The 22,804-nt window shown below is 44.7% G+C and overlaps 1 protein-coding gene across 1 annotated transcript in view; it reads right to left on the minus strand.

The window, feature by feature from the left end:
- The window catches only part of KDM1A (lysine demethylase 1A), a 160,099-nt gene that overhangs the window by 101,680 nt on the left and 35,615 nt on the right, over window positions 1-22,804 (minus strand). Inside the window, exons 5-7 of the mRNA XM_039511420.1 lie at window positions 15,860-15,938; window positions 12,458-12,550; window positions 10,754-10,860 (exon numbers count right to left, since the gene is read on the minus strand). Of these exons, the coding sequence (XP_039367354.1) occupies window positions 10,754-10,860; window positions 12,458-12,550; window positions 15,860-15,938 (279 nt within the window). The remainder of the gene's footprint in view (window positions 1-10,753; window positions 10,861-12,457; window positions 12,551-15,859; window positions 15,939-22,804) is intronic.

The raw sequence follows: 22,804 nt of genomic DNA on the forward strand, positions 1-22,804 counted from the left end.
GAGAACTACCACTTTGGTTCTTTGGAGGTGGATGCCAGGTGTGAGGTGACATCCGTTGTGTAAGTGTAATATCAGCCACGTGTACCTCGTCTTGAGAGTTCTCAAGGAGGACTTACACACTTAACATGTATCAGAGAAGTGGCTTGCCCCCAGACAGAGAGATAATTTGCTGTGCCCATGGACCACAGGAATGAGCCTGTTGCTGGTGAGGCAGGGCTTAAATCCTAAGGGTTTCAAGTCTGCCATGGCAGTTGGCACAAGGCTACTCATGCCTCTGTACAGGGGGCATATCTTCACCTTTTAAGGTGAATGTCCAAGCTAAAGAATTAACAAAGACAAAGGATGAAAACAGATTCTCCTCACAGAGCTAGTCAAGAGGATGAATTCAATGCTCAGAGAAGTACAGTGGGTTGGACATTTGACAGGGTTCCATCTTGATGGCACAAGCGGCAAGAGGGAACTGAAGGAGAGTCACATCCACTCTGTTCTTTATGCCCTCACATGGAAGCATAAAACAGCAAAGGTCACATGCACAGCCCTGATGTACACTGCAATTCAAAAAGAAAAATCTGATCTTACATGCATGGGATGCATGCACCCCTACAATAGGATCCAGACTGACATACTCAAACAATCCTCCAGAGACTTGGGATGGACTAGATCTGTGGCGCCCAAACTACGGGATGCATTCCCCCTGGGAGGGGGCACTTAGGAATGTTCAGGGGGCTCAGCGGGCCCAAGCCAGCCCTCGCAGAGAAGGAGCACCACCCAGCACCGTTCTGCCCCCAGCTATGGCCATGGCTTCTGGCCCCACTCCAACCACAGCTCCACTTCTGGCCTCGGCCCTGGCCTTGGCCCATAGCTCGGCTGCAGTTCCACACCTGGCCACAGCTCCAGCCCTGCCCCCAGCTCTGCTCCCAGACCCTGGCTCCCCCCGGGTGTGGGGGGTGAGCTAAAAAATTTGGGGAAGAAGCTATGAAATCCCTGCTAACATCTGTAGATGACAAAGATTGGTAGATGTACAACTAAGACCAAACACTGATGGTTATTTAATCTCAAATATCAAGTATTAAACTGCTCCTCCAAAGGTTCTGCTTGAGCATGTAACCAGCACAATCTACATCTAAACACCAAAAATTCTTTAACCGTCACTCACAATAAGACAGTATTATCTTATCTATTAATTCTCTCATAGAAGAGCCAACTGGCAATACAGAAAACAGCTACTAAGCAGCTCTGCCCATTTCAGCTCAGAAGCAGAATTTTTTCCCCCTCAGTACAAGGTACTGACCCTCTAAGAGTCTGCTTGACCCTTTGACCCCTCCCCCTCCTGAGAACAGCTTCAAAACTGGAAAAAAAAGATACAAGAGACGAACACACTGCCTGGATTGGCTGAAGTATGTTAAATGGTAGTCTCATTGATGGACAAGACATAAGCTTTACTATTCTCTTACAAGTAGCCAGCTACCAAGCCAGACGATTACTAGGAAGTAGTATTTACAATCTTTTAAATCAGCGATTTGTAGATGACAAAGATTGGTAGATGACAAATGATGAAGACAGGTCACTGAGAGGCAAAAATCAGACACTTTAATATAGATAAGTGTGAGCTTGTACATCTAAGAACAAAACAATGTTGGACACACAGGGCTGGGATCTAGTCTGGAGAACAATGATTCTGAAAAGGACTTGTGGGATATGGAACAGGAAACCCAGTAGTATGCTATGACAAAAAGAGCTAGTGTTATCCTTGTATATATAAAAAAAGACGGTTACTCACCTTTGTAACTGTTGTTCTTCGAGATGTGTTGCTCATATCCATTCCAATTAGGTGTGCGCGCGCCGCATGCACGTTCGTCGGAAGATTTTTACCCTAGCAACACTCGGTGGGTCGGCTGGGCGCCCCCTGGAGTGGCGCTGCTATAGCGCCGGATATATACCCCTGCCGACCCATCCGCCCCTCAGTTCCTTCTTGCCGGCTACTCCGACAGTGGGGAAGGAGGGCGGGTTTGGAATGGATATGAGCAACACATCTCGAAGAACAACAGTTACAACGGTGAGTAACCGTCTTTTCTTCTTTGACTGCTTGCTCATATCGATTCCAATTAGGTGATTCCCAAGCCTTACCTAGGCGGTGGGGTCGGAGTGAGACGTTGCAGAATGCAAAACTGCTGAGCCGAAGGCTGCAACGTCTCTGGACTGTTGGACCGATGCGTAGTGTGAGGCAAAGGTGTGAATCGATGACCAGGTAGCCGCCTGACATATTTCCTGGATGGGGACATGAGCTAGGAAGGCGGCAGAAGAGGCCTGCGCCTGCGTAGAATGGGCGATGAGATGGCTAGCGGGAACATGAGCCAAGTTGTAGCACGTTCGGATGCAGGATGTCACCCAAGATGAGATCCGTTGGGAAGAGACCGGCATGCCTTTCATGCGGTCTGCCACCGCTACAAAGAGCTGGGGTGAACGCCAGAAGGGTTTTGTTCTCTCTATATAAAAAGCGAGAGCCCTACGGACATCCAAAGTATGTAGTAGTTGTTCCCGGCGCGATGAGTACGGCTTCGGGGGAAAAAACAGGGAGGAAGATGGCTTGATTGACATAAAAGGCAGACACCACCTTAGGGAGGAAAGAGGGGTGTGGTCGCAGGTGTACCTTGTCCTTGTGGAAGATCGTATACAGGGGATCAGCTGTCAAGGCGCGAAGCTCCGAAACTCGCCTCGCCGAGGTGATAGTGACAAGGAAGGCCGTCTTCCAGGAAAGGTACAGCAGGGAGCAGGAGGCCAGAGGCTCGAAGAGGGCCCCCATAAGCTTGGTTAACACCAGGTTTAGATCCCAGGTGGGGGTTGGGCGCCTGACTTGAGGGTACAAACGTTCCAATCCCTTAAGGAACCTGGAAACTATGGGGTGAGAAAAAACTGAACGGCCACTCTCACCTGGGTGAAAAGCAGAAATAGCTGCCAAATGTACCAGGCCCTGCTGTTTCAGGGACCAGAGGTAATCCAGGAGCACAGGGACAGAAACCTCTCTGGGAATTAAGCTACTCTAAGCGCACCAGAGGGAGAAACGCTTCCACTTGGCGAGATAAGTCGTCCTAGTGGAAGGCTTTCTACTTCCCAAGAGTACCTGTTGCACCGAGGCAGAGCAACACAACTCAGATTGGTTCAACCACGTAGCAGCCATGCTGTGAGATGAAGGGACTGCAGGTCTGGGTGGTGAAGCCTGCCGAAGTCCTGCGTTATGAGGTCCGGCCACAGTGGCAGGAGAATCGGATCCGCCACTGAGAGGTCGAACAACAGGGTGTACCAATGCTGCCTCGGCCACGCTGGAGCAATGAGGATCAGGTTGGCTCTGTCCCTGCGGAGCTTTAGTAGGACTCTGTGAACGAGGGGAAACAGAGGGAAGGCATAAAATAGGTGCCTTGTCCACGGGAGGAGGAATGTGTCTGAGAGGGAGCCCGGGGAGCGTCCTTGGTAGGAGCAGAACACCTGGCATTTCCTGTTCTCTCGGGAGGCAAAGAGGTCTATGTGAGGAAAGCCCCACCTCCGGAAAACGGAATGGATGACGTCGGGACTCGTGAGACAGGAAGGACCTGCTGAGGTGATCTGCCAGAGTGTTCTGGACTCCTGGGAGAAAAGATGCTACCAAATCGATACAGTGGGCTATGCAAAAGTCCCACAGGTGAGTGGCCTCTTGACAAAGGAGGGAGGAGCGTGCCCCACCCTGCTTGTTTATGTAAAACATGGTCGTTGTGTTGTCCGTGAACACTGATACACAACTGCCTTGGAGATGGTCCCGAAACACCTGGTATGCTAGACGGACTGCTCTCAGCTCCCTCACGTTGATATGCAAGGCCAGCTTCTGGGGCAACCAGAGGCCTTGAGTGTGAAGGTTCCCAAGGTGGGCACCCCAACCCAGAGATGATGCGTCCGTGGTCAGTGCCACCGAGGGTTGAGATGGGTGGAACGGCATCCCTGCGCAGACTCGAGTGGGGTCTAACCACCAAGTGAGGGAGTCGAGAACTGTCCTGGGGATAGTGATCACCGAATCTAGATTGTCTCTGTGTGGACGGTATAGTGAAGCAAGCCAGGTTTGGAAGCACCGGAGTCGTAGCCTCGCGTACTTGGTCACAAAGGTGCAGGATGCCATGTGACCTAATAGGCCGAGGCAGGTGCACACTGACATTGTCGGGAAGGATTGAAGGCTTCAAATGATGGAAGACATTGTTTGAAAACGTGGCTGAGGAAGGCAGGCCCTGGCCAGATTGGAGTCCAGAACTGCTCCAATAAAGCCTATTCTCTGCGTTGGAGTCAGAGTAGACTTTTCTACGTTGATCATGAGGCCTAGCCTCCCGAAGAGGTCTTTGACAATGCACAGGTGCTGTGATACTTGCAACTGGGAAGTCCCTTGAATGAGCCAATCGTCGAGATACGGGTAGACGTGTATTCGACGACGGCGGAGGGAGGCAGCTACTACAGCCATACATTTGGTGAAGACTCTTGGGGCCATAGAAAGACCGAAGGTAAGCACCATGAACTGGAAGTGCTGTTGGTTGACCACAAAATGGAGATACCGTCTGTGCGGCGGATAAATGGCGATGTGGAAATATGCGTCCTTCATATCAAGGGCGGCATACCAGTCTCCCGGATCCAGGGATGGGATGATGGTCCCCAGGGATACCATGCAGAACTTCAGCTTTATCATGAATTTGTTGAGTTCTCGCAGGTCCAAGATCGGTCGGAGACTACCCTTTGCCTTGGGGATTAAAAAGTAGTGGGAATAAAATCCCCCTTGCCCTTCATGTCTTCTGGCACCTCCTCTATGGCTCCCAGATTTAGGAGCGCGTGAACCTCTTGTAAGAGGAATTGCTCGTGAGAGGGGTCCCTGAAGAGGGACGGGTAGGGAGGGTGGGAGGGGGGTGGAGAAACAAATTGGAGGTGGTATCCCGCTTCCACCGTGCGGAGGTCAGCTGGAACCAGGCAGGGAGGAAATGGGAGAGGCGGTTGAAGAAGGAGGGAGAAGGATCCGGCAGGGTAACTGGTGGGCCGTCCTCGGACGTCCCATCAAAAGTTTTGTTTGGTCCCCGTGGGTGGCTTAGGGGGCGCTTGACTTTGGTTTCCCTGAGGGCCAGACTGTCTCCTCCGATTCCCCCTGCCGCGCTGTCTGGTCATATCCTGACGCGGCCTAGCCTGGTTGTAAGGGTGGTGTGGTTGGGGCCGGAAGGACCTTCGTTGGGTCACTGGCGTGTGCATACCCAATGAGCACATTATGATTCGATTGTCCTTCAGACTCTGCAACCTGGGGTCGGTTTTGTCTGAAAAAAGGCCCTGGCCCTCAAAAGGTAAATCCTGAATTGTCTGCTGCAATTCTGGGGGAAGGCCTGAAGCCTGTAGCCAGGAGATATGTCTCATCGTTACCCCAGATGCGAGCGTTCTGGCTGCCGAGTCCGCTGCATCCAGAGAGGCCTGGAGGGAAGTTCTTGCCACTTTTTTACCCTCTTCAAGTAGGGCCGTAAACTCTGCGCGGGACTCTTGGGGAAGGAGCTCCGTGAACTTCCCCATAGAGACCCACGTATTAAAATTATACCGACTTAGGAGGGCTTGTTGATTTGCCACCCCAAGTTGGAGGCCCCCAGCCGAGTAAATTATACGGCCTAGGAGGTCCATGCGCCTAGCCTCCTTCGCCTTAGGAGCTGGTGCTTGCTGGCCATGACGCTCCCGTTCATTCACCGATTGGACAACCAGGGAGCAGGGAGGTGGGTGGGTGTAGAGATATTCGTATCCCTTTGAGGGGACCATATATTTCCTCTCTACTCCCCCTAGCTGTAGGTGTAATTGAAGCTGGGGATTGCCAAATTGTGTCTGCATTGGCTTGTATAGTGCGGATGAACGGGAGAGCCACTCGAAGGGGTGCATCCGCCGATAAGATGTCCATGACCAGGTCCTCTATTTCAGCAACCTCCTCCATCGGTAAATTCATGTTCTGGGCTACTCTCATCAAGAGGTCTTGATGGGCCCTGAGATCGATCGGAGGAGGGCCTGAGGAAGATGTTCCTGCCACGGCCTCATCGGGTGAGGAGGAGAAGGGGAGGACCGGTACCAACGGGTCCTGAGGTGGGTTGTGGACTGGTGGGGCACCATATGCATCAGGTGGAACCTCAGTGTCTGCAGACTGAAGTGGATCCTCGTTCATGCCCGCGGGGGGAGGACGGCTCACTGTCGCTTCGGGAACCCTGTGCTCTGAGGGGCCTGAGCGTTGAGCCACTGATGGGGCACTTTGGGCCTCGTGGTATGCCCACGGAGTCCAAAAGGCCCAGTGATGAGGACCTTGTTCGTGGCTTTGTCTCTCTGAATAGTGGCTGGGAACATCAGAGACGCGTTCCTGATGGTAGGAAGCACTACCAGCCTGAGACAATACCGACATGTGCCTCGAAGGCCACAGTGGTGCCGAGAGACCCTGGGGGGGTGCCGCTGTTCTGGGCGCTCGGTCCCGGGGCGGTACCAGTGAGCGGTACCGGGCTTGTCGGTGCCGCGAGTGAGACTGGGACCTTCTACCGTGCTGGTGCCGGGAGGTCGACCGGGATCTCGAGTCCCTGTGCCAGGAGTGACTGCGGGACACACGGTACTGAGATCGGTACCGAGAGTCGGATCGGTGGCAGGAGTATCTGTCTGGTGAACGAGATGCTGAACGTCTCCACGAGTACGACCGGTACCGCGATGGAGAGCGGTGCCGGGACTGCGAGAGGTGCCGGGATCAGGAACGGTGTGAGCGGGAGCGTCTCTGAGACCGTGACGTGGAATGACGTCTCTAAGGTGGACCTTCGGAAGGAGGCCTTATCAGGGCCGGCTTGCTGATGGATTGGATAACCCGCACCGGCGGTGCCGGGGGTTGAGGCTGCATCAACTCCGTCAGCGGGATGAGCTCTCGTGCCGTCGAGAAGGTCTCCGGCGTAGAAGGGAGAGCTAGCTCAACCGCAGCGTGAACCGAGGAGCTATGTGGTACTGGACTCGACGGCCCTTGTGGTGCCGGAATCGACGGTGCCACGCTAGGAGCTGCCAACTGCGGTGCCAGTGTTGACGGTGCCGCAGCGGTTACCGGGGTTCGACGGACGGACTTTGATGCGTGCTCCTTCTGCGAGGATGGGGTCGGAGCACTATGGCGTTTCCCAGTCGGGGAAAGGGAGTGGTGCCGGCAGATGTCGGTGCCGGGAGTCCTTCTCGGTACCGGAGTGATCCTGTGCTGAAAGTGCACTCCTCACCGAGGCAGTCTGTTGGGTGTTCGGTGCCGGCGCCGCAGTACTAAGTGCCGACTCCATGAGGAGCTGCTTTAATCGGAAGTCCCGCTCCTTCTTCGTTCTTGGTTTGAACGACTTGCAAATGCGGCACTTGTCCGTCAGGTGGGATTCTCCTAAGCACTTTAGGCAGGAATCGTGAGGATCCCCTACTGGCATCGGCTTCTGGCACGCTGAGCACGGTTTGAATCCCGGTGCCTTGGGCATGGGCCCGCACCGGGTCGGAGGAAAGGGGCGAATCCCCAATCCCCCGTTCAACTATATACACTAACTATGAATATAAGTACTAAAAGTAACTATAACTACAAGAACTCGAACTATAAACATGGTAAAGAGTAAATAACTATGAGAAGCTAGGGATGTGGAGGTCAGCAAAGCCACTCTCCACAGTTCCAACGACCGTCATGAGCGGTAAGAAGGAACTGATGGGCGGATGGGTCGACAGGGGTATATATCCGGTGCTATAGCGGCGCCGCTCCAGGGGGCACCCAGCCGACCCACCGAGTGTTGCTAGGGTAAAAATCTTCCGACGAACGTGCACGCGGCGCGCGCACACCTAATTGGAATCGATATGAGCAAGCACTCGAAGAAGAATCGGAATATTCAAAAGTAGGATATTATCACCTCTGCTGCTGTTCAGATAAAAACTACAGAAGTCATTCAAAGTATTCAGCTTATCGAACAGAATGTTAACAGGCAATTTGATCATGATTTAATAAGTATCTACATAGAGAAGATTTCTAACAAAGATATAAGATCCAAAGGCTGCAAGCTGAAGTCAGCAAAGCTCAAACTAAAGAAGATTCAACTTAAACAGTAAGTGCAATTAACCACTGAAACCACGTATCAAGGAGTATGTTAAGTTTTTCATTACCTGAAATCTAAACAACCAAAACTGGATCTCCTAAAAGATAAGTCCCAGTTCAGCAACTGGGTTAGATGCATGACTCATGGGGTGAAATTCTATCACCTATATTATGCAGGAGGTCATCTTAGATTCCTTATGATCTTAAAAGCTAGAATATGAAAAGCAAAAGAGAAAAGGAATAAATAAATAAGCAGATTGGGCAACTTCAAAATCTGTATACTAGGACCAATAGAAGTGAAGGAATTGTGTATTTGAAAAGAAAAGCACTAGATTCTGTCTGCAACAATAGGAAGCAATGTCTGGATTCCAGTGTATAGAATATTTTGATAGCTACTTTCATGCGTCTGAAAACTGTAGCTTGCAAGACGCCTCCTAAATTTTTTGTTATAAACAGAGGGCATGGAGGGGCATCCAATTTTTAAATGCAGCTGTCCTTTCAGTGTGGAAGATAAATGCTCTTAACCCACGGAAGCCAACCTGCATTCCTTGGATAGGTAAAAGAGCAAATAAAGAGAAAAATAAAAGGAAGGAAGGAAAGGAAGGAAGGAAGTCATGTTGATGTGTAAAGGACAATAAGTCTTTGGTGAAAATTCAATTGCTATCCCAAGAATTATAAGAAGGTACTCTTGGAAGACACCACTTTAATTCTCTGACCCTCCCTGAAGAGGAAATTTCTACCAAGAAACCATCTTTGAGAGACAAGAAAAGAAAAGGTTTTCCTTGTGGTTCACAGCAGGTAAATGAGCAAAACGAAGGATGAAACAAACCACACTTAGCCACTATACACAGTAAGCTGGATGAAACTATAACTAAAAATAGAATAAAACATCTAAAATATGTGATGTGATCCAAAAATGTGATGGGTTCTAACCAGCACGGTTTCTACAAAGGAAACAGTGTCTCACCAACCTATTAGAATTTTTGAAACAGGTCAGTAAAGTGGTGGTTAAAGCAGAACCAGTCAACATAACAGACTTGAAACAGGTCAGTAAAGTGGTGGTTAAAGGAGAACCAGTCAACATAACAGACTTTCAAAAGGCTTTGACAAGGTCACACACAAGAGACTACTAAAGAGCCTAAATAATGGGAGGGGGAGAAGCAAATACTGTCATGGATCAAAAACTAGCTGAGAAATGGGAAACAAAGTAGGAATAAATGGTCAATTGACTAACAGCAGGGTACCTTAAAGTCCCATCACAGGCGTGGTGTTTAATATATTAGTGTTCTAGAAAGGGGTCTGAGTAGTGAGATAACAAAATTTTAAGATAACAAAGTTACTTAGGTTTGTCAGATCCAGATAAGTTCAGAGGGACTCATCCAAGCAAGGAGAATGTTAATTTAGAACTACCATGTTGTACAATCAGCTCAAGAAAGTGACCTGGCATCATTGCTGGCAGGTTAGTGAAAACTTCTACTCAATGTTCAGCTGCAATTTAAGAAGAAAGAAAGAGGTGCAAAAATGTTAGGAACCATCAAGAATGGGACGAAGAACACAGAAAAATGTCTTTGCCAATTTGAGCTGGGAGGAAGTCCTTCCTGTCCCAAATACAGCAATCAGTTAGACCCACAGCACGTGGGCAAGACCCACCAGCCAGACACCCTCACCCCAAAGATTATGCTTTCTCTACTCTGGAGAAAGAATGGAGTTTTGGTGCTGTCCTGATATTTGAGATAGCTGCAGTGTGTGATTGTTATATTCTGCTGTGAATCATAGAATATTATTAGAATCATAGAATATTAGGGTTGGAAGGGACCTCAGGAGGTCATCTAGTCCAACCCCCTGCTCAAAGCAGGACCAATCCCCAGATTTTTACCCCAGTTCCCCAAATGGCCCCCTCAAGGATTGAATTCACAACTCTGGGTTTAGCAGGCCAATGCTCAAACCACTGAGCTATCCCTCCCCCCCTGTGGGGAGATGAAGGAACGAAAATCAGATCACAAGACTCCTGGGGGGGGGGGGGGGAAATCTCTCAGTGGTTTGAGCATTGGCCTGCTAAACCCAGTGTTGTGAGTTCACTCCTTGAGGGGGCCATTTAGGGATCTGGGGCAAAAATATGTCTGGGGATTGGTCCTGCTCTGAGCAGGGGGTTGGACTAGATGACCTCCTGAGGACCTTTCCAACCCTGATATTCTATGATTCTATGACTACTCAAGGAAGCAGATTTTTTGGAACACAAACCCTTGCATGGGCAATTACCTAAATGTGCACCCTCAGCCCAAAGAATTCCATCTCAATCTTGATGGAAAGGGGTATTTGTTAAGTGGTTTCCTAATGATCTTCTGGACTACACAAGAGTGAGATGACTGCACTGACTATAGCTCTTGCTAAAACAAAAGAAGAATGATGGCATCACCACACTCTCTTAAGAGGCAGGGTGCACTGAACAAAGAAATCTGAATATTCCTGCTTCTGAGCTGAAATAGGTCTAGTTACCTAGCTGCCTATCTGGATTGGCAATGGTCACGGCCACAAGTTCACCAGTCCCAGTGCATGCTGTCACAGGGCACTCAATCATACCAGTGCCTTATTACAACTGATAACTGGCTAAATAAATTTGTTTCATTAGCTAAATTCTCTCTTTAAGTAGCAAGTTCATACCCTGGCTTCCAGAAGCGTGACATCCATCCCAAAACTCTGCAACTGGCGAGCTGCAGCCAAGCCAGAGACTCCAGAACCTATAATGATCACCTTGCCAGTCTTCTTAGCTAGAGAAATGAAAGCATAAGTTACAGGATAGATGTGTTTATAGGTGCAAGCCTAGGAGTCCAAGCTCAGTTTTAATCCTGAAATTAGTAAGGATGGAAGTCTATTTTAAAACAGTCTAATAGTAAAATGTAGCTGTGATTGCTTCATCACAGCTAGTTGTTAGCAGGAAAAATTTGTATAATTCTGAATTAAATATAAGCAGCACTTAGTAGTCAGCAGAAGTTAATGATGAAAAGAAAATGCAGGTAAAGCACAATCTAGGTAGAAAGTTAACAGCAACAGTCACCTGAACAGAGACCCTAGATTGCACGTTCACACAAGGGCACTGGGGCCAGCAGGATACTGTAACCAGGAGGGATCTCCCTATCAGACATTTCCACTCTGGGGGAAAGAGGCAGTTTCAGGAGGATTGTGCAACTGAGGAAAGGAATCAGCTTATTTGTCGTTCTGAAGGAAATTGTTTTTGTTCCTTCTCTCCTTCATGGAGGTGTTGGAAGCATTGGGCAGGGCTGGGTCAGATGTTTGTTTGAAAGTGCAATCTGCAATCTATATACATTGATCTGCATCTGGATAAGATGCAGACTTACAGGGACACTGAGGTGGTTTCGGTTTAAAAGGGAAAGTTATTTTTAAATATGAGCTCTTCAAAGAAGACACAACAGCCTTCCTCTTTGGCTTGTGCTCCCAAGCAAAACTCACACTGCACTATGATTTGTGCACCTTTGAGGTAGTGTCAGTGGAGGTGAATTAGCACAACATCCCTCCCTTGGACAGGTCAATCATGTACCACCTGTCAGCTACAACACTCTCAGCTTCCTGGAACCTTCCAAGTGGTCCCTGAATTATGCAGGAAGCGAGATCCCCAAAAGCAAGGCAATCAGCAAAATATTTTGTTGAAATACAAAAACAACAATGCAGCATAGGGAAAACAGAAGAGAAAAACAACACTTAGTGCAGGATCCTCAGACTGAGGAGAAAGCATGAGTAATTTGAGAGGTGACACATAAGGGCTTGTCTACATATAAAATTGTATTGCTTTAACTATACTGGTATAGATAGAACCTCCCCCCCACCCAATGAGGAGGTCTTTAAAGGATTCTATTAAAAAAAATAGAAAAGCTATACACAACTTCATAGAACTAAGGAAAATGTATTGTTCTTACACAATAAAATTAAGATTTATTTCTCAGTCACTTTACTGGGACTAAGACCATGACAAGTTTTGAAGTTTTAAATTCCAAGTGTTATACACAAACAAGAAGTAGTCTGAAATATTCATCGCAAAACATTTTTTTACTCCAAAGTAACTCAAATACAGGACAGGAAACACTCGTATTGTGGTGATGAATGACAGAAATATCTATAAATATAACATCTTCAAATTTTTCAGATAATTCAGCTTTCGGCTGAGGAAAAAATGCAAAATTTTAGCCAAAAAGCAAAATTTTGGAAGCCAAATCAAGAATGCCAAAGAGCATGCCCTTCTCAAGCCTTTACTAGTGTTCCAATATCATGATGCTAAAAATAAGGTGCATTTTGGGCCCACAGATCACAGAAAATAATAATTATTTAATCTGAAATCATTGGTAAACCTACTTGGTAGAGGCTTTACTCTTTTGTAGATACCGAAGTTGATTAGGCCATGACGCTCTAGATAGCTATGCACTCTGTGAACTAGCACAGTGTCACCTACAGAATAAGAAAGATTAAATAATTATGTATTTTTAATTACTCTATATTAAAACAATCCATAGACACATTTACTGGATGGCCTAATGGATTTACATAGGATGAAGAAATATTTAGACTGATGCCTACCTTTAATATAACTAACCACACCCACATTACAACCCATGTGCATCATTGTAAGAGACCATTTACTGCACAAATTTCACTCCCCACTTTGATTCTCTAGGTGAAGAGTGATATAGCTGCTTTGCATGGCCCTGCAGGACCCACAGCACTAGGAACCAAAGGGATCGTCTAACTCTTCCTTGATTATCCAGTGTGTAGCGCAGCTGCCCACCAGCATTGGGGAGGCACCTTTACCTTGCTGCCATTCAGCACTCGAGCCCTCCAGACAGTGTGGAATGTATTTTTAAAAGACTAAATATATTTTTTGTATTTGCAGACATTTGTTTGGGGAACTGGTCAAGTCATGGTTTTACAGGTCTCTCTTCCTTTTCACATATTCCTGTTAAGTTACGTGAGTCCAATTCAAGTTAATTCTTTTCTGAGGTTCTATCATTCACAGTTCCCCTCTACTCCAGACAAACCAAGAGAGCTACCAGTACTGTCTCTCACTCTCACTAAACTCCCCACATAAGCATGTTCAGTAGGGGAAAAGCCTGCTCCTTCCTCTCCACGCTGTCTGTACACTGCTTAAAGATGGTGCTCACCTCCTTATTTTTTTATTTCAGGTGCCGTGACTGTGATGGGCAGGGAGAGAGGGAGGGGCGCCTTAGGGTGTTTGTCCCTTCTTTTTATAGTGTCAGTCCCCTCTTGAAACACATTTCCAGCTGAGATTCAGGAGACAGATGTAAGGATGTTCCCTGCTGGTTGTTTTCCCCTGTCTGAACTTTGTCTCCCCTGTGGTGCTGTATGGAATATGGGAGACACTTTATGATATTATGGATACCAATATTGTAAAATTGCAATGAGTCATGCCAGATATGCCATGTAGGTATCTGCAAAAACGTTATAATTTTTTTTTATGTTTGTATCACAAGTTATAGATAAGTACGGTATATAGCTGTATTTTACAACTTGTGCTGTGCATCTGGGTGACACCCTCAGACAGATTGGCATTGGCACTGCCTAGCCTGCTTGACCATAGAATATCAGGGTTGGAAGGGACCTCAGGAGGTCATCTAGTCCAACCCCCTGCTCAAAGCAGGACCAATCCCCAGACATATTTTTGCCCCAGATCCCTAAATGACCCCCTCAAGGATTGAACTCACAACCCTGGGTTTAGCAGGCCAATGCTCAAACCACTGAGCTATCCCACCCCCATCAATGCTGTACAATAAACGCATTGAAAAACCAGGGACTACACCTGATGAGTCAGCAAGCCATGTAGGGGCATGCCTAAGGACAAAGAACTCTTAAGGCTTTTCCATGTGCTGTGAAGCTTGTGTTTGAGACACAGGAAGTCCAAGCCTCATTGCAAAAGAATATAAAAGGCAATTACATCATCTCCATTTTGTCTTCAGTCCTGCTTCTTACCTCTGGAGTAACTTTTCTACAAACCAAGCTCTGAACAAAGGACTGAATGACCCATCCAAGCTGTAGATTGTTCCAGTGGGACTTTTAAACCAGCAAGCTCACCAATACTGCTAAGAACCTGATGTATGGACTTTGATAGTCTCTATATGTATTTGATTGCTTTATCATTCAACAACTCTCTTCTTGTTCTTTCTTTATAATAAACTTTTAGTTTTAGACACTAAAGGATTGGCTGGCAGCATGGTATTTTGGGTAAGATCCAACCTAATACTGACTGGCAATGTGGCTGGTCAGTATTGATTAGTGAGTAGAGTTTTAAAATAACTTCTCACTGTACTGGACCTAGGTGCTGATTGGGAGCCTGAGAACTGGAATGCAATACATGGCTGTGTGATTCCTTTATTCATAGAATCACAGAACTGGAAGGGACCACGAGAGGTCATTTAACCCAGTCCCCTGCACTCAAGGCAGGACTAAGTATTATCTAGACCACAAACTGGGGTGAAGGGGATGACCACTCATCAACCATGATATGATCGTCACTTTATCATCCTCTGTTCCTAGAAGTATAAAGACTCAATAAATTGTTCTGACTCCCAATTCTTTCAAGAGGCAATCACTGTTTGAATCCCATTGCTCTTCAACCTTGCTGAGTAAGTGTTCTGAGCAACCTGGGAATGTGCGTGTTTTGAGGTCACATGTTCTGAGGTAGCTGGTGCCACAAATGGAGATGGCAGGGGCTCAAAAATCTGGGTCAGTACATATCATACTGGGAGCTTCAAACAGGAGTAAATTGATGCTATGATATATGTAGTATCAGATTAATGGTTGATAACAGACATTCAAGGTACAAAGGTGTGTGCTGCTCCTACTACTACTAGTGCAACCCTTGACATTTTCCACCTCAGCTGCAGTCAGATAAATGTCACTGTGGGATTTGTGTCTAAACTTAATTTTTCTGAAGTCAAGGCCTGCTCTCTCAGATCTGGAGCAGGGAAGTTCATAAGTAAATTCAAAACTACATTATGCAGCTTGTTGTGTTTACAGAGCGAAGAAACTATCTTTAGACTACAGCAAACTACAGCTGCAGAAGTGAACTGTTCTAGTCAAAGGTGGATGAGGAGACAACAGTAAAAACAGTTGCTAGTAAAATGTCTTTAAGATTCAGAACTTCGGTCTTGGAACATTCTGGCCAAGCCCCAGAGGAGAAGTAGAAATCCAAGTGGGGGACTTCTTACACTTACTCTGAGAATTTTCCAGTGACCGCATATGTCCCAAAAACATCTTCCCACTATAGAGGAAGATTGCATTTCTTACTTTAGGAAACAAATTCATGCAGTGTGGATATATTCATGTTTAAGATTCACTTTGACACAACTGGCAAACCACTGAAAACAGCAAACTGTAAAACACGAGATTCTCTCTATAAATTAATTTTTGCTTCTCTTTCATAAGATTAATTTATCTCTAGACTGAAGTTATTCTATGAGGAACTGTAACTTGACAAAATTAACTTTTGCTTGGAAACATTCAGAAAGTAATTTTAGAAGTGCTCCCACATCTGATTTAAACAGCTGTCCAATAAATATCCTTCCCAATTTTATATTCAAATACGCAATGGACTCCACTTTCCTAGTCAAACATTATGGTTCTAAGAACTGAAGAAAATTGTTTGGGATTTGGTTGAGGGTCTTCTTGATCTGAAACAGCTTTTTCTCAGCACAGACTGACAAACAGCAGCAATGAGGTTTCACTGAAAAATTGTCAACTTACTGTTATAAGGTGCTTCTAGTTGTTGAAGAGTTGCCTCGAATGTCAGTTGAATCTTTGGGTTGTCCAACCAAAGTTGCAACTGTATTTAAACAAAAACAGTATGTATGTGTTATATATATATATATATATATATATATATATATATATATATATATATATATATATATATATATATATATATATATATATATATATATATATATAGACAGAGAGAGAGAGACACACACACAAAAATCTTTAATGTTGTAATGAAGTTTCAACCCATAAGAATTCAAACGAAGAATTTAAGTTTTTGTACTGCTGTCTCATAGCCAAGAAGTAAATAATGCAGATTTATCTTTCTATTATACCTTTCTGATATTCTTAAAGTATGATTGAATGTAGTGCTTTATATCCCCATACCATCTCAAATAAGACAAAGCACATATAATCATTGATCTTCCCAACCTATTTACAAGAAAGCCTATGAAAAACACACATTAAGGTGCAAAATGGAAGAGCCACAACACTTTCCATAATAAATGATTACATACACACAAGCAAGCCAAATTAAGGTTGCATAGGTATTTCCCAACTTTTGAGTTCTTGACTTTGCAACCCCAGCATCCTTCCAATGTAGTTTCTTTGTAACATTGTGTTTATATACACATCACATATGTTGTAGTGCTATCCACGCAATCAGCTGCAAGGTCATATGATAAACTGCATTTATCTTACACCTTTAGCCATCTCACCTATACTGAGAACACTAATCCATGTCCACTGAAATTAAAAACATTCTGGATCTGATTTAACATTACACACAATCTTAAAAAAAATTACAATTGCAAGCCAAGCACTCAAAAGTACCAGAATTAAGCCTCCCTGTGCATATGCATTATGGTAATCGTTAGTTACATGATCCCATACGACTTTTACCACAAGACCAATCTCATTCAGTGCACAAAATGAACAGTGCTTACTTAATGAGCAGCTATTCAACATTGTTTTATCCTCATTGTTTAATGTATGACATTAATCCTTATTTACTGCACACTAATCAAACCTTGCTGTGAACACAATTTTTTTTCCTTGTGAGTTTTTTCTATGGCTTTTATAGAGCTGTGTAAGATTGAAAGCTTCTCTCTCGCCAACAGAAGCTGGTCCAACAAAAGATCTCTCACTCACCTTGTCCCCAAGGGTTTCAAGTCAGACAGCCCAAAAATGAGGATTACACAACTAGTGACCCCCTATGAAAAGTTTAGTTTAAGTGACTGCCTAGCATCCAGAGCAGCATTCCCATCCCTAGTCACCTCCATCCCCAAGCTCATGGTCTGATTCTCCTTGTCCAGGCAGTCTCAGTCTCACCTCCACCAGCTCCCAGTCTCCTTGCCATTCCAGTGCCTCAGCTTCCCCATTTTTACAAACAGGAATAAGAAGACTAAGGTCCACTGTAAAGTGCTTTGAGCTATAAAGATGAAGAGCACGGTCCTAATCTTTCCCTATCCTCCCAGTTTCTCCCCCTTTCCAGACCATCTAACCAGACTTATCTGTCTCAATCTACTTCCTGGTATGGCTTTCATTCCCTCTGCATTCAAGTCAGATGGCTTCCTCCTCCATGATGTCTGGGTGCAAGGGGGGTGGGGGGAAGAGAGAAAAGGAGAGCACAGAGTACAGGAGAGATTGGCACCCTGCTTTCAGTTTCAGTGGCCGGCCTCACTCTGGAGCAGCTGGAAGCAGCCATTACATGGAAAGTCTGGCTTTGCCCCTGTAGCCCTGGCCTCTGAGAATGGCACATGAACAGTCTGGTCACCACTAGGAGCTGTGAGAGGTTCAAGTATGCTCAGCAACGACATAATTGGAGATTTAACTGTTAAAATTAAAGAAATCTCTGATCATGCATCTTTCCCCAAGGTTTAATGAGAGATGAAAGTGCAAGAGCACACACATTTGTGTAGGGGTATTTGTGATGGGTGGAGATATTGTGGAAATATGACCATATACTGTTTACACATTCCAAATATTCTAGCAGTTCCTCTGTATAATTTGTGGAATTAAACAGAGTATGTGATGGCCATCTCAAACTCACATGAATAAAATCCTTAGGATATATTATGTATTCTCTATACACAGATATACACCCTTGTTTGTATACTATAATTTGTGTGTCAGCAAAACCTAGAATTAGGAGGAGAGTGTTCATTACAAACCAAACCTTGCCAGGGAAGCATACAACAACTTTCTGTTCTGAAATGCAGAAGGACAGAACCACATTCAGTGTCTCACTCAAGAATCTACCAAAGTTTGCGGACAACAAATTTCACCAGGTCTCATCAATATGTCACCAATCATTGTTCTAACTGTAATGGAAAAAAAACACAGCAGACCCCGCTATATTTATACTAGAGAGGAGCTAAAAATGGCAAGAATCCCCATTTTAAATGCAGTTTTCTCTCACTCAACTTTTTGACAACTTCATAGAAGAAATATAGAAGATTAGAATTAGAAGAGACCTCAGGAGATCATCTAGTTCAACCCCCTACTCAAAGCAGGACCAACACCAACTAAATCATCCCAGCCAGGGCTTTGTCAAGCTGGGCCTTAAAAACCTCAGGATGGAGATTCCAATGCCTCCCTAGGGAACCCATTCCAGTGATTCACCACCCTCCTAGTGACATTTTTTTCCCTAATATCCAACCTAGATCTCCCCCACTGCAACTTGAGACCACTGCTCCTTGTTCTGTCATCTGGTACCACTGAGAACAGCCTAGCTCCATCCTCTTTGGAACCCCCCTAACTTCATCATCTGAATGTTTCCATGCCCAGTGTCAGTACAAAGATGACAAGGAGTCTGGTGTCACCTTAAAGACTAACAGATTTATTTGGGCATAAGCTTTCTTGGGTAAAACACCACTGCTGCAGGTGCATCTGAAGAACAGGTGTTTTACCCACAAAAGCTTATGCCCAAATAAATCTATTAGTTTTTAAGGTGCCACCAGACTCGTTTTTGTGGATACAGACTAACATGGCTACCCCCTGTTACTTTAGTACAAAGATGATTGATTTATTTTTTTACATAAAGGAGGAGGAAAAGAGATTTGAGAAAGTCCTTGGGAGACATTTTCAGAGTAACTCAGCAAGAGAAAATTCAGGACTCTTTTGCATCCTCATGACTCAAGCACTAGAGTCCTTAAAATATGTTTCCTGGCAAAACCCTCTAGACCAGTGCTTCTCGAAGTGGTGGTCCATGGACCAGTGCCGGTCTGTGAGCCATCGGCTGCCGGTCCACGGCGAGTTTCCTCATAAGAGCGTCAAATAGGATAATAATATGGCACCGGTCCCTGGCACATTGGAAAAAAAAATTGCCGGTCCCCCACATCAGATAGCTTGAGAAGCACTGCTCTAGACCTCCCCTAGATGCTCCTCTAAACACTGACATTTTGTGCTAGTTTTCCTTATATTTGATTTCTGTCTCACAGTGAACAAAATCTTCAAACATCCGGAGTTTGAGAAGGTGGACAAAACAGTGCTCCACTTAAAAAAACAAACAAACAAAAAAACCACTGCAACTTTCTCTTTGTAGGATATTGTAAAAACAACTCAACATTAAAATGTGAAGTATGGAACATACATAGATCTCAGGTGTAGTGTGCTTTCCTACCTTTAAAAATAGTGTAATAACTGAGTTATGAATGGCACTGGGGCACAGGAGCTAGTGTGGTGACAGCATTGAGCCAGGGGCTGAATGGGAGTGGGGATGAAGAGACATAGGAGATACAGGGGATGGAGGCAGATGTACCTGACTGAATGGGACAGATTAAGGGTCACGCAGTGTCGCATGGGGGAGGCTCACCATCTCCCTAACAATTCCTTTTCCCTCCTCCACTCCAAAAAAAAATTCCACACTTCTCCCACTAACACCCAGGCACCCTTCAAGTTCACTCCCAGGCTCCTTCCTAGCAATTATTTTTCTCACTCAGCTCCTCCATTACCCCTGGCTCTCCCAATCCTATGCATGTATTCTGAGAGTTTAGGAAATATGTTTCTGTATTGTAGTTTAAATGAATTACTCAAAGTTCAGTATTAATATGCCTAGTAAGGAATCTATTTGTCAAAAAACATTTCTTGAATCTTTTTTGTTGTCTGCATTGTGACAGACATCCTTGCTGATCTATATTTTGAAATAAATTTCCAAAATGATTTAAACTGGCATAATTGTACTGTGTTATTTTGACAAATATTCAAAATACTGCAGAATTTTAAAATATTGTGCGGTGAATTTTTAATTTTTTTAGCACAGAATTCCCCTACAAATAATTGAGTGTTACAAGCAGGTACAAGAGACCTGGAGACTAAAATTAGTCCAAACAAAAAAAGCCATGTTAAAATAACTCAAGGACTATGTTGAAATCATACTTTGTAAAAGCAGAAGTTATTGAACTCGAAATTAATGAATGAAAGTTGGTGTGTAGGGTATTAGGCTTAATTAGTGGACAAAATAATGAGGGGATGGACTATTCCGCTCATCACTCTCTTTGTGGGTCCTTAAAGAGACTTTGGGAGAAGAATATGGAAGAAAAGACTATGGCTACTGAAGTGAGCTTCATCAGCCTAGATGCCCCCGCCCGCCCCCCACACACACAGTCTATTGGGACACTGGATATTCATCCCAATCCTGAGGGATGTCCTAGCCAGACTGGGCCACAGAGAGGAATCTGGATGACATCACCACCCCTACTGACCTTCAGATGAAGCCCAAAACCCATTTGAGATAAAACAGGATCAAGCTAACAGCAGTACTAGCCTCATCTCATCTCAACTAACTCTCTTCAGTTAAAGGAAAGGGAACAAGAAATGTTAAAATGAAATCCTTACCTGATAATTTATGTTTTAAATGCTTTAACTAGCTTTCCTCAAGAACATAATGGCCATAATGGGTCACACCAATGGTTCATCTAGCCCAGTATCCTGTCTCTTACAGTGGCCAGTGCCAGATCCTCAGAGAAAATGAACAGAACAGGCCAATAATCCAGTGATCCATCCTCTGTCGTCCAGTTGCAGCTTCTGGTAGTTGAGGTTTAGGGACACTCAGAGCATGGGGTTGCATCCCTAATCATCTTGTTTAATAGTCATTGATGGACCTATCCTCCATGAACTTATTGAATTTTTTTTTAACCCAGTTACACTTTTGGCCTTCAGAGCATCCTCTGGCAACAAGTTGCACAGGTTGACACTGTGTTGTGAGAAGTTGATTTAGTTGGGGTTGGTTCTGCTTTGAGCAGGGGGTTAGACTAGATGACCTCCTGAGGTCTCTTTCAACCCTAATCTTCTATGATTCTAAGTACTTCCTTGTTTGTATCTTTTCTGATTCTTTACTAAAAGCTTAAATGGATTGTTCATGGTGTTTGTGCCATGGTACTAAGCAGACTGAGGTCACTGTATAACAAATCCCAAACCTTGTTTAACACTATTTATATTGGACAGTGAGTTATGTTAACACCTGCAGCCCACTTATTCCATCTAAATTAATATAACAGTAGTCAGCATTATGTGCAGGAGAGATCACATGATTTTTCAATGATATTTTATTGGTTATCTTTTTCTCTTCAGCTTTTGTAAGTGGACTGCATTCAGTATTCTCACAAAATGTATTTCCTAGCATTCAAGAACTCACTCTTGGAATCTGATAGTGTAGAACTATCATTTTCAATATTCTGAGTGGACTGAGCTATGGGTTCAAGCAATGAAATTGAGTTTTGCAGCCAAATGAGATCAAGAAGATCAGTGTAGATTACCTTGGGGCAACACACAGCTACCCTTCCTCAATGGAGGCTGGCTGGGGAACCTGCTTTTATATCTGAAGATCTGAAACATTTAATAGGAGATGCCCACTGAATACAACAAGAGATCATTCAGTGTGGATGAAACTGAGTGCTGTACTAAATGATGATGAAAATTATTATTTGGTTTTGAAAAACTAGACAATGCTTTTTACTTTTGACAAGTGATGAGAAAATTGCCAGATCTTCAACATCACCGATGAAGAGATGCATTGTATGGGCAGCACATCCATAACACAGATGTTGTTTCTTACTTGGTACTTTGTAAATTGGATGCAACTTATAAAAAAAAATTCTAGCATATAATGATTTTCAACCATATGAAATACCTCTAGCAAATAGATGGTCAATTTTTTTCCTAGTCATGGGACAAGCTATTCAAAAACCTCTTAAAACTAATTTAATGATCACTGGAAGACTTTCAGGAGCAGGAGTTTTCAATGCTGAAGCAGATGAAGTAGCAACATTTTATTAGAAGATGAAGAAATTGAATTAACTTCACTTTCATAGTCACTCATATCACTCTTCATCAAAAAGACTCCATACTTCGTGATTATGCTGCAGAAGATGAATAAAAAGAAGAATGCACAGATGAAAAATTTTGATGCAGACCTCTTTTCCCTTTCTTGATGTTTGACTGCAATAATATTTGACAATAGCTAGACACATATTTGAATTCTTGTGGTATATCTCCATTCTGTCTACACGTTTCACATACTTAGATGAGAACTTGCACTAAGCTTCAACAGTTTTTCCACGGTCATGTCACCTTTTGGGGTGCAATCCAGACCAGTGAGAGGTTGTGTTACTGCCAGTTCTGTAACCCTGGGTGCCTTAAAATGCTCTGCTACTGTAGCTCCCTTGTCAGGATGCTCGCAGCCACCACACAAGCAGGCACCGAGTGTCTGTATGATAAGCAGCCCTCATTCAGTAACACTGACTCCAGCACCCTGCTCGTTACACCACAGGCATGCTCTGGTCTCCACCAGCCTTGGTTACCACTAGCCAAGTGACCCGAACACACCCCAATCCCAAATTTCCCCAAAACGGTCTACCCTGAAGTGTCCAGCCCTCTCCTGGATCACTTGTTTTGTCCTTTAAACAGAAAACACAGCACTGGTTTGGT

Source organism: Mauremys reevesii, linkage group 23 (genome assembly GCF_016161935.1).
Source record: "Mauremys reevesii isolate NIE-2019 linkage group 23, ASM1616193v1, whole genome shotgun sequence".
Classification (NCBI taxonomy): domain Eukaryota; kingdom Metazoa; phylum Chordata; order Testudines; family Geoemydidae; genus Mauremys; species Mauremys reevesii.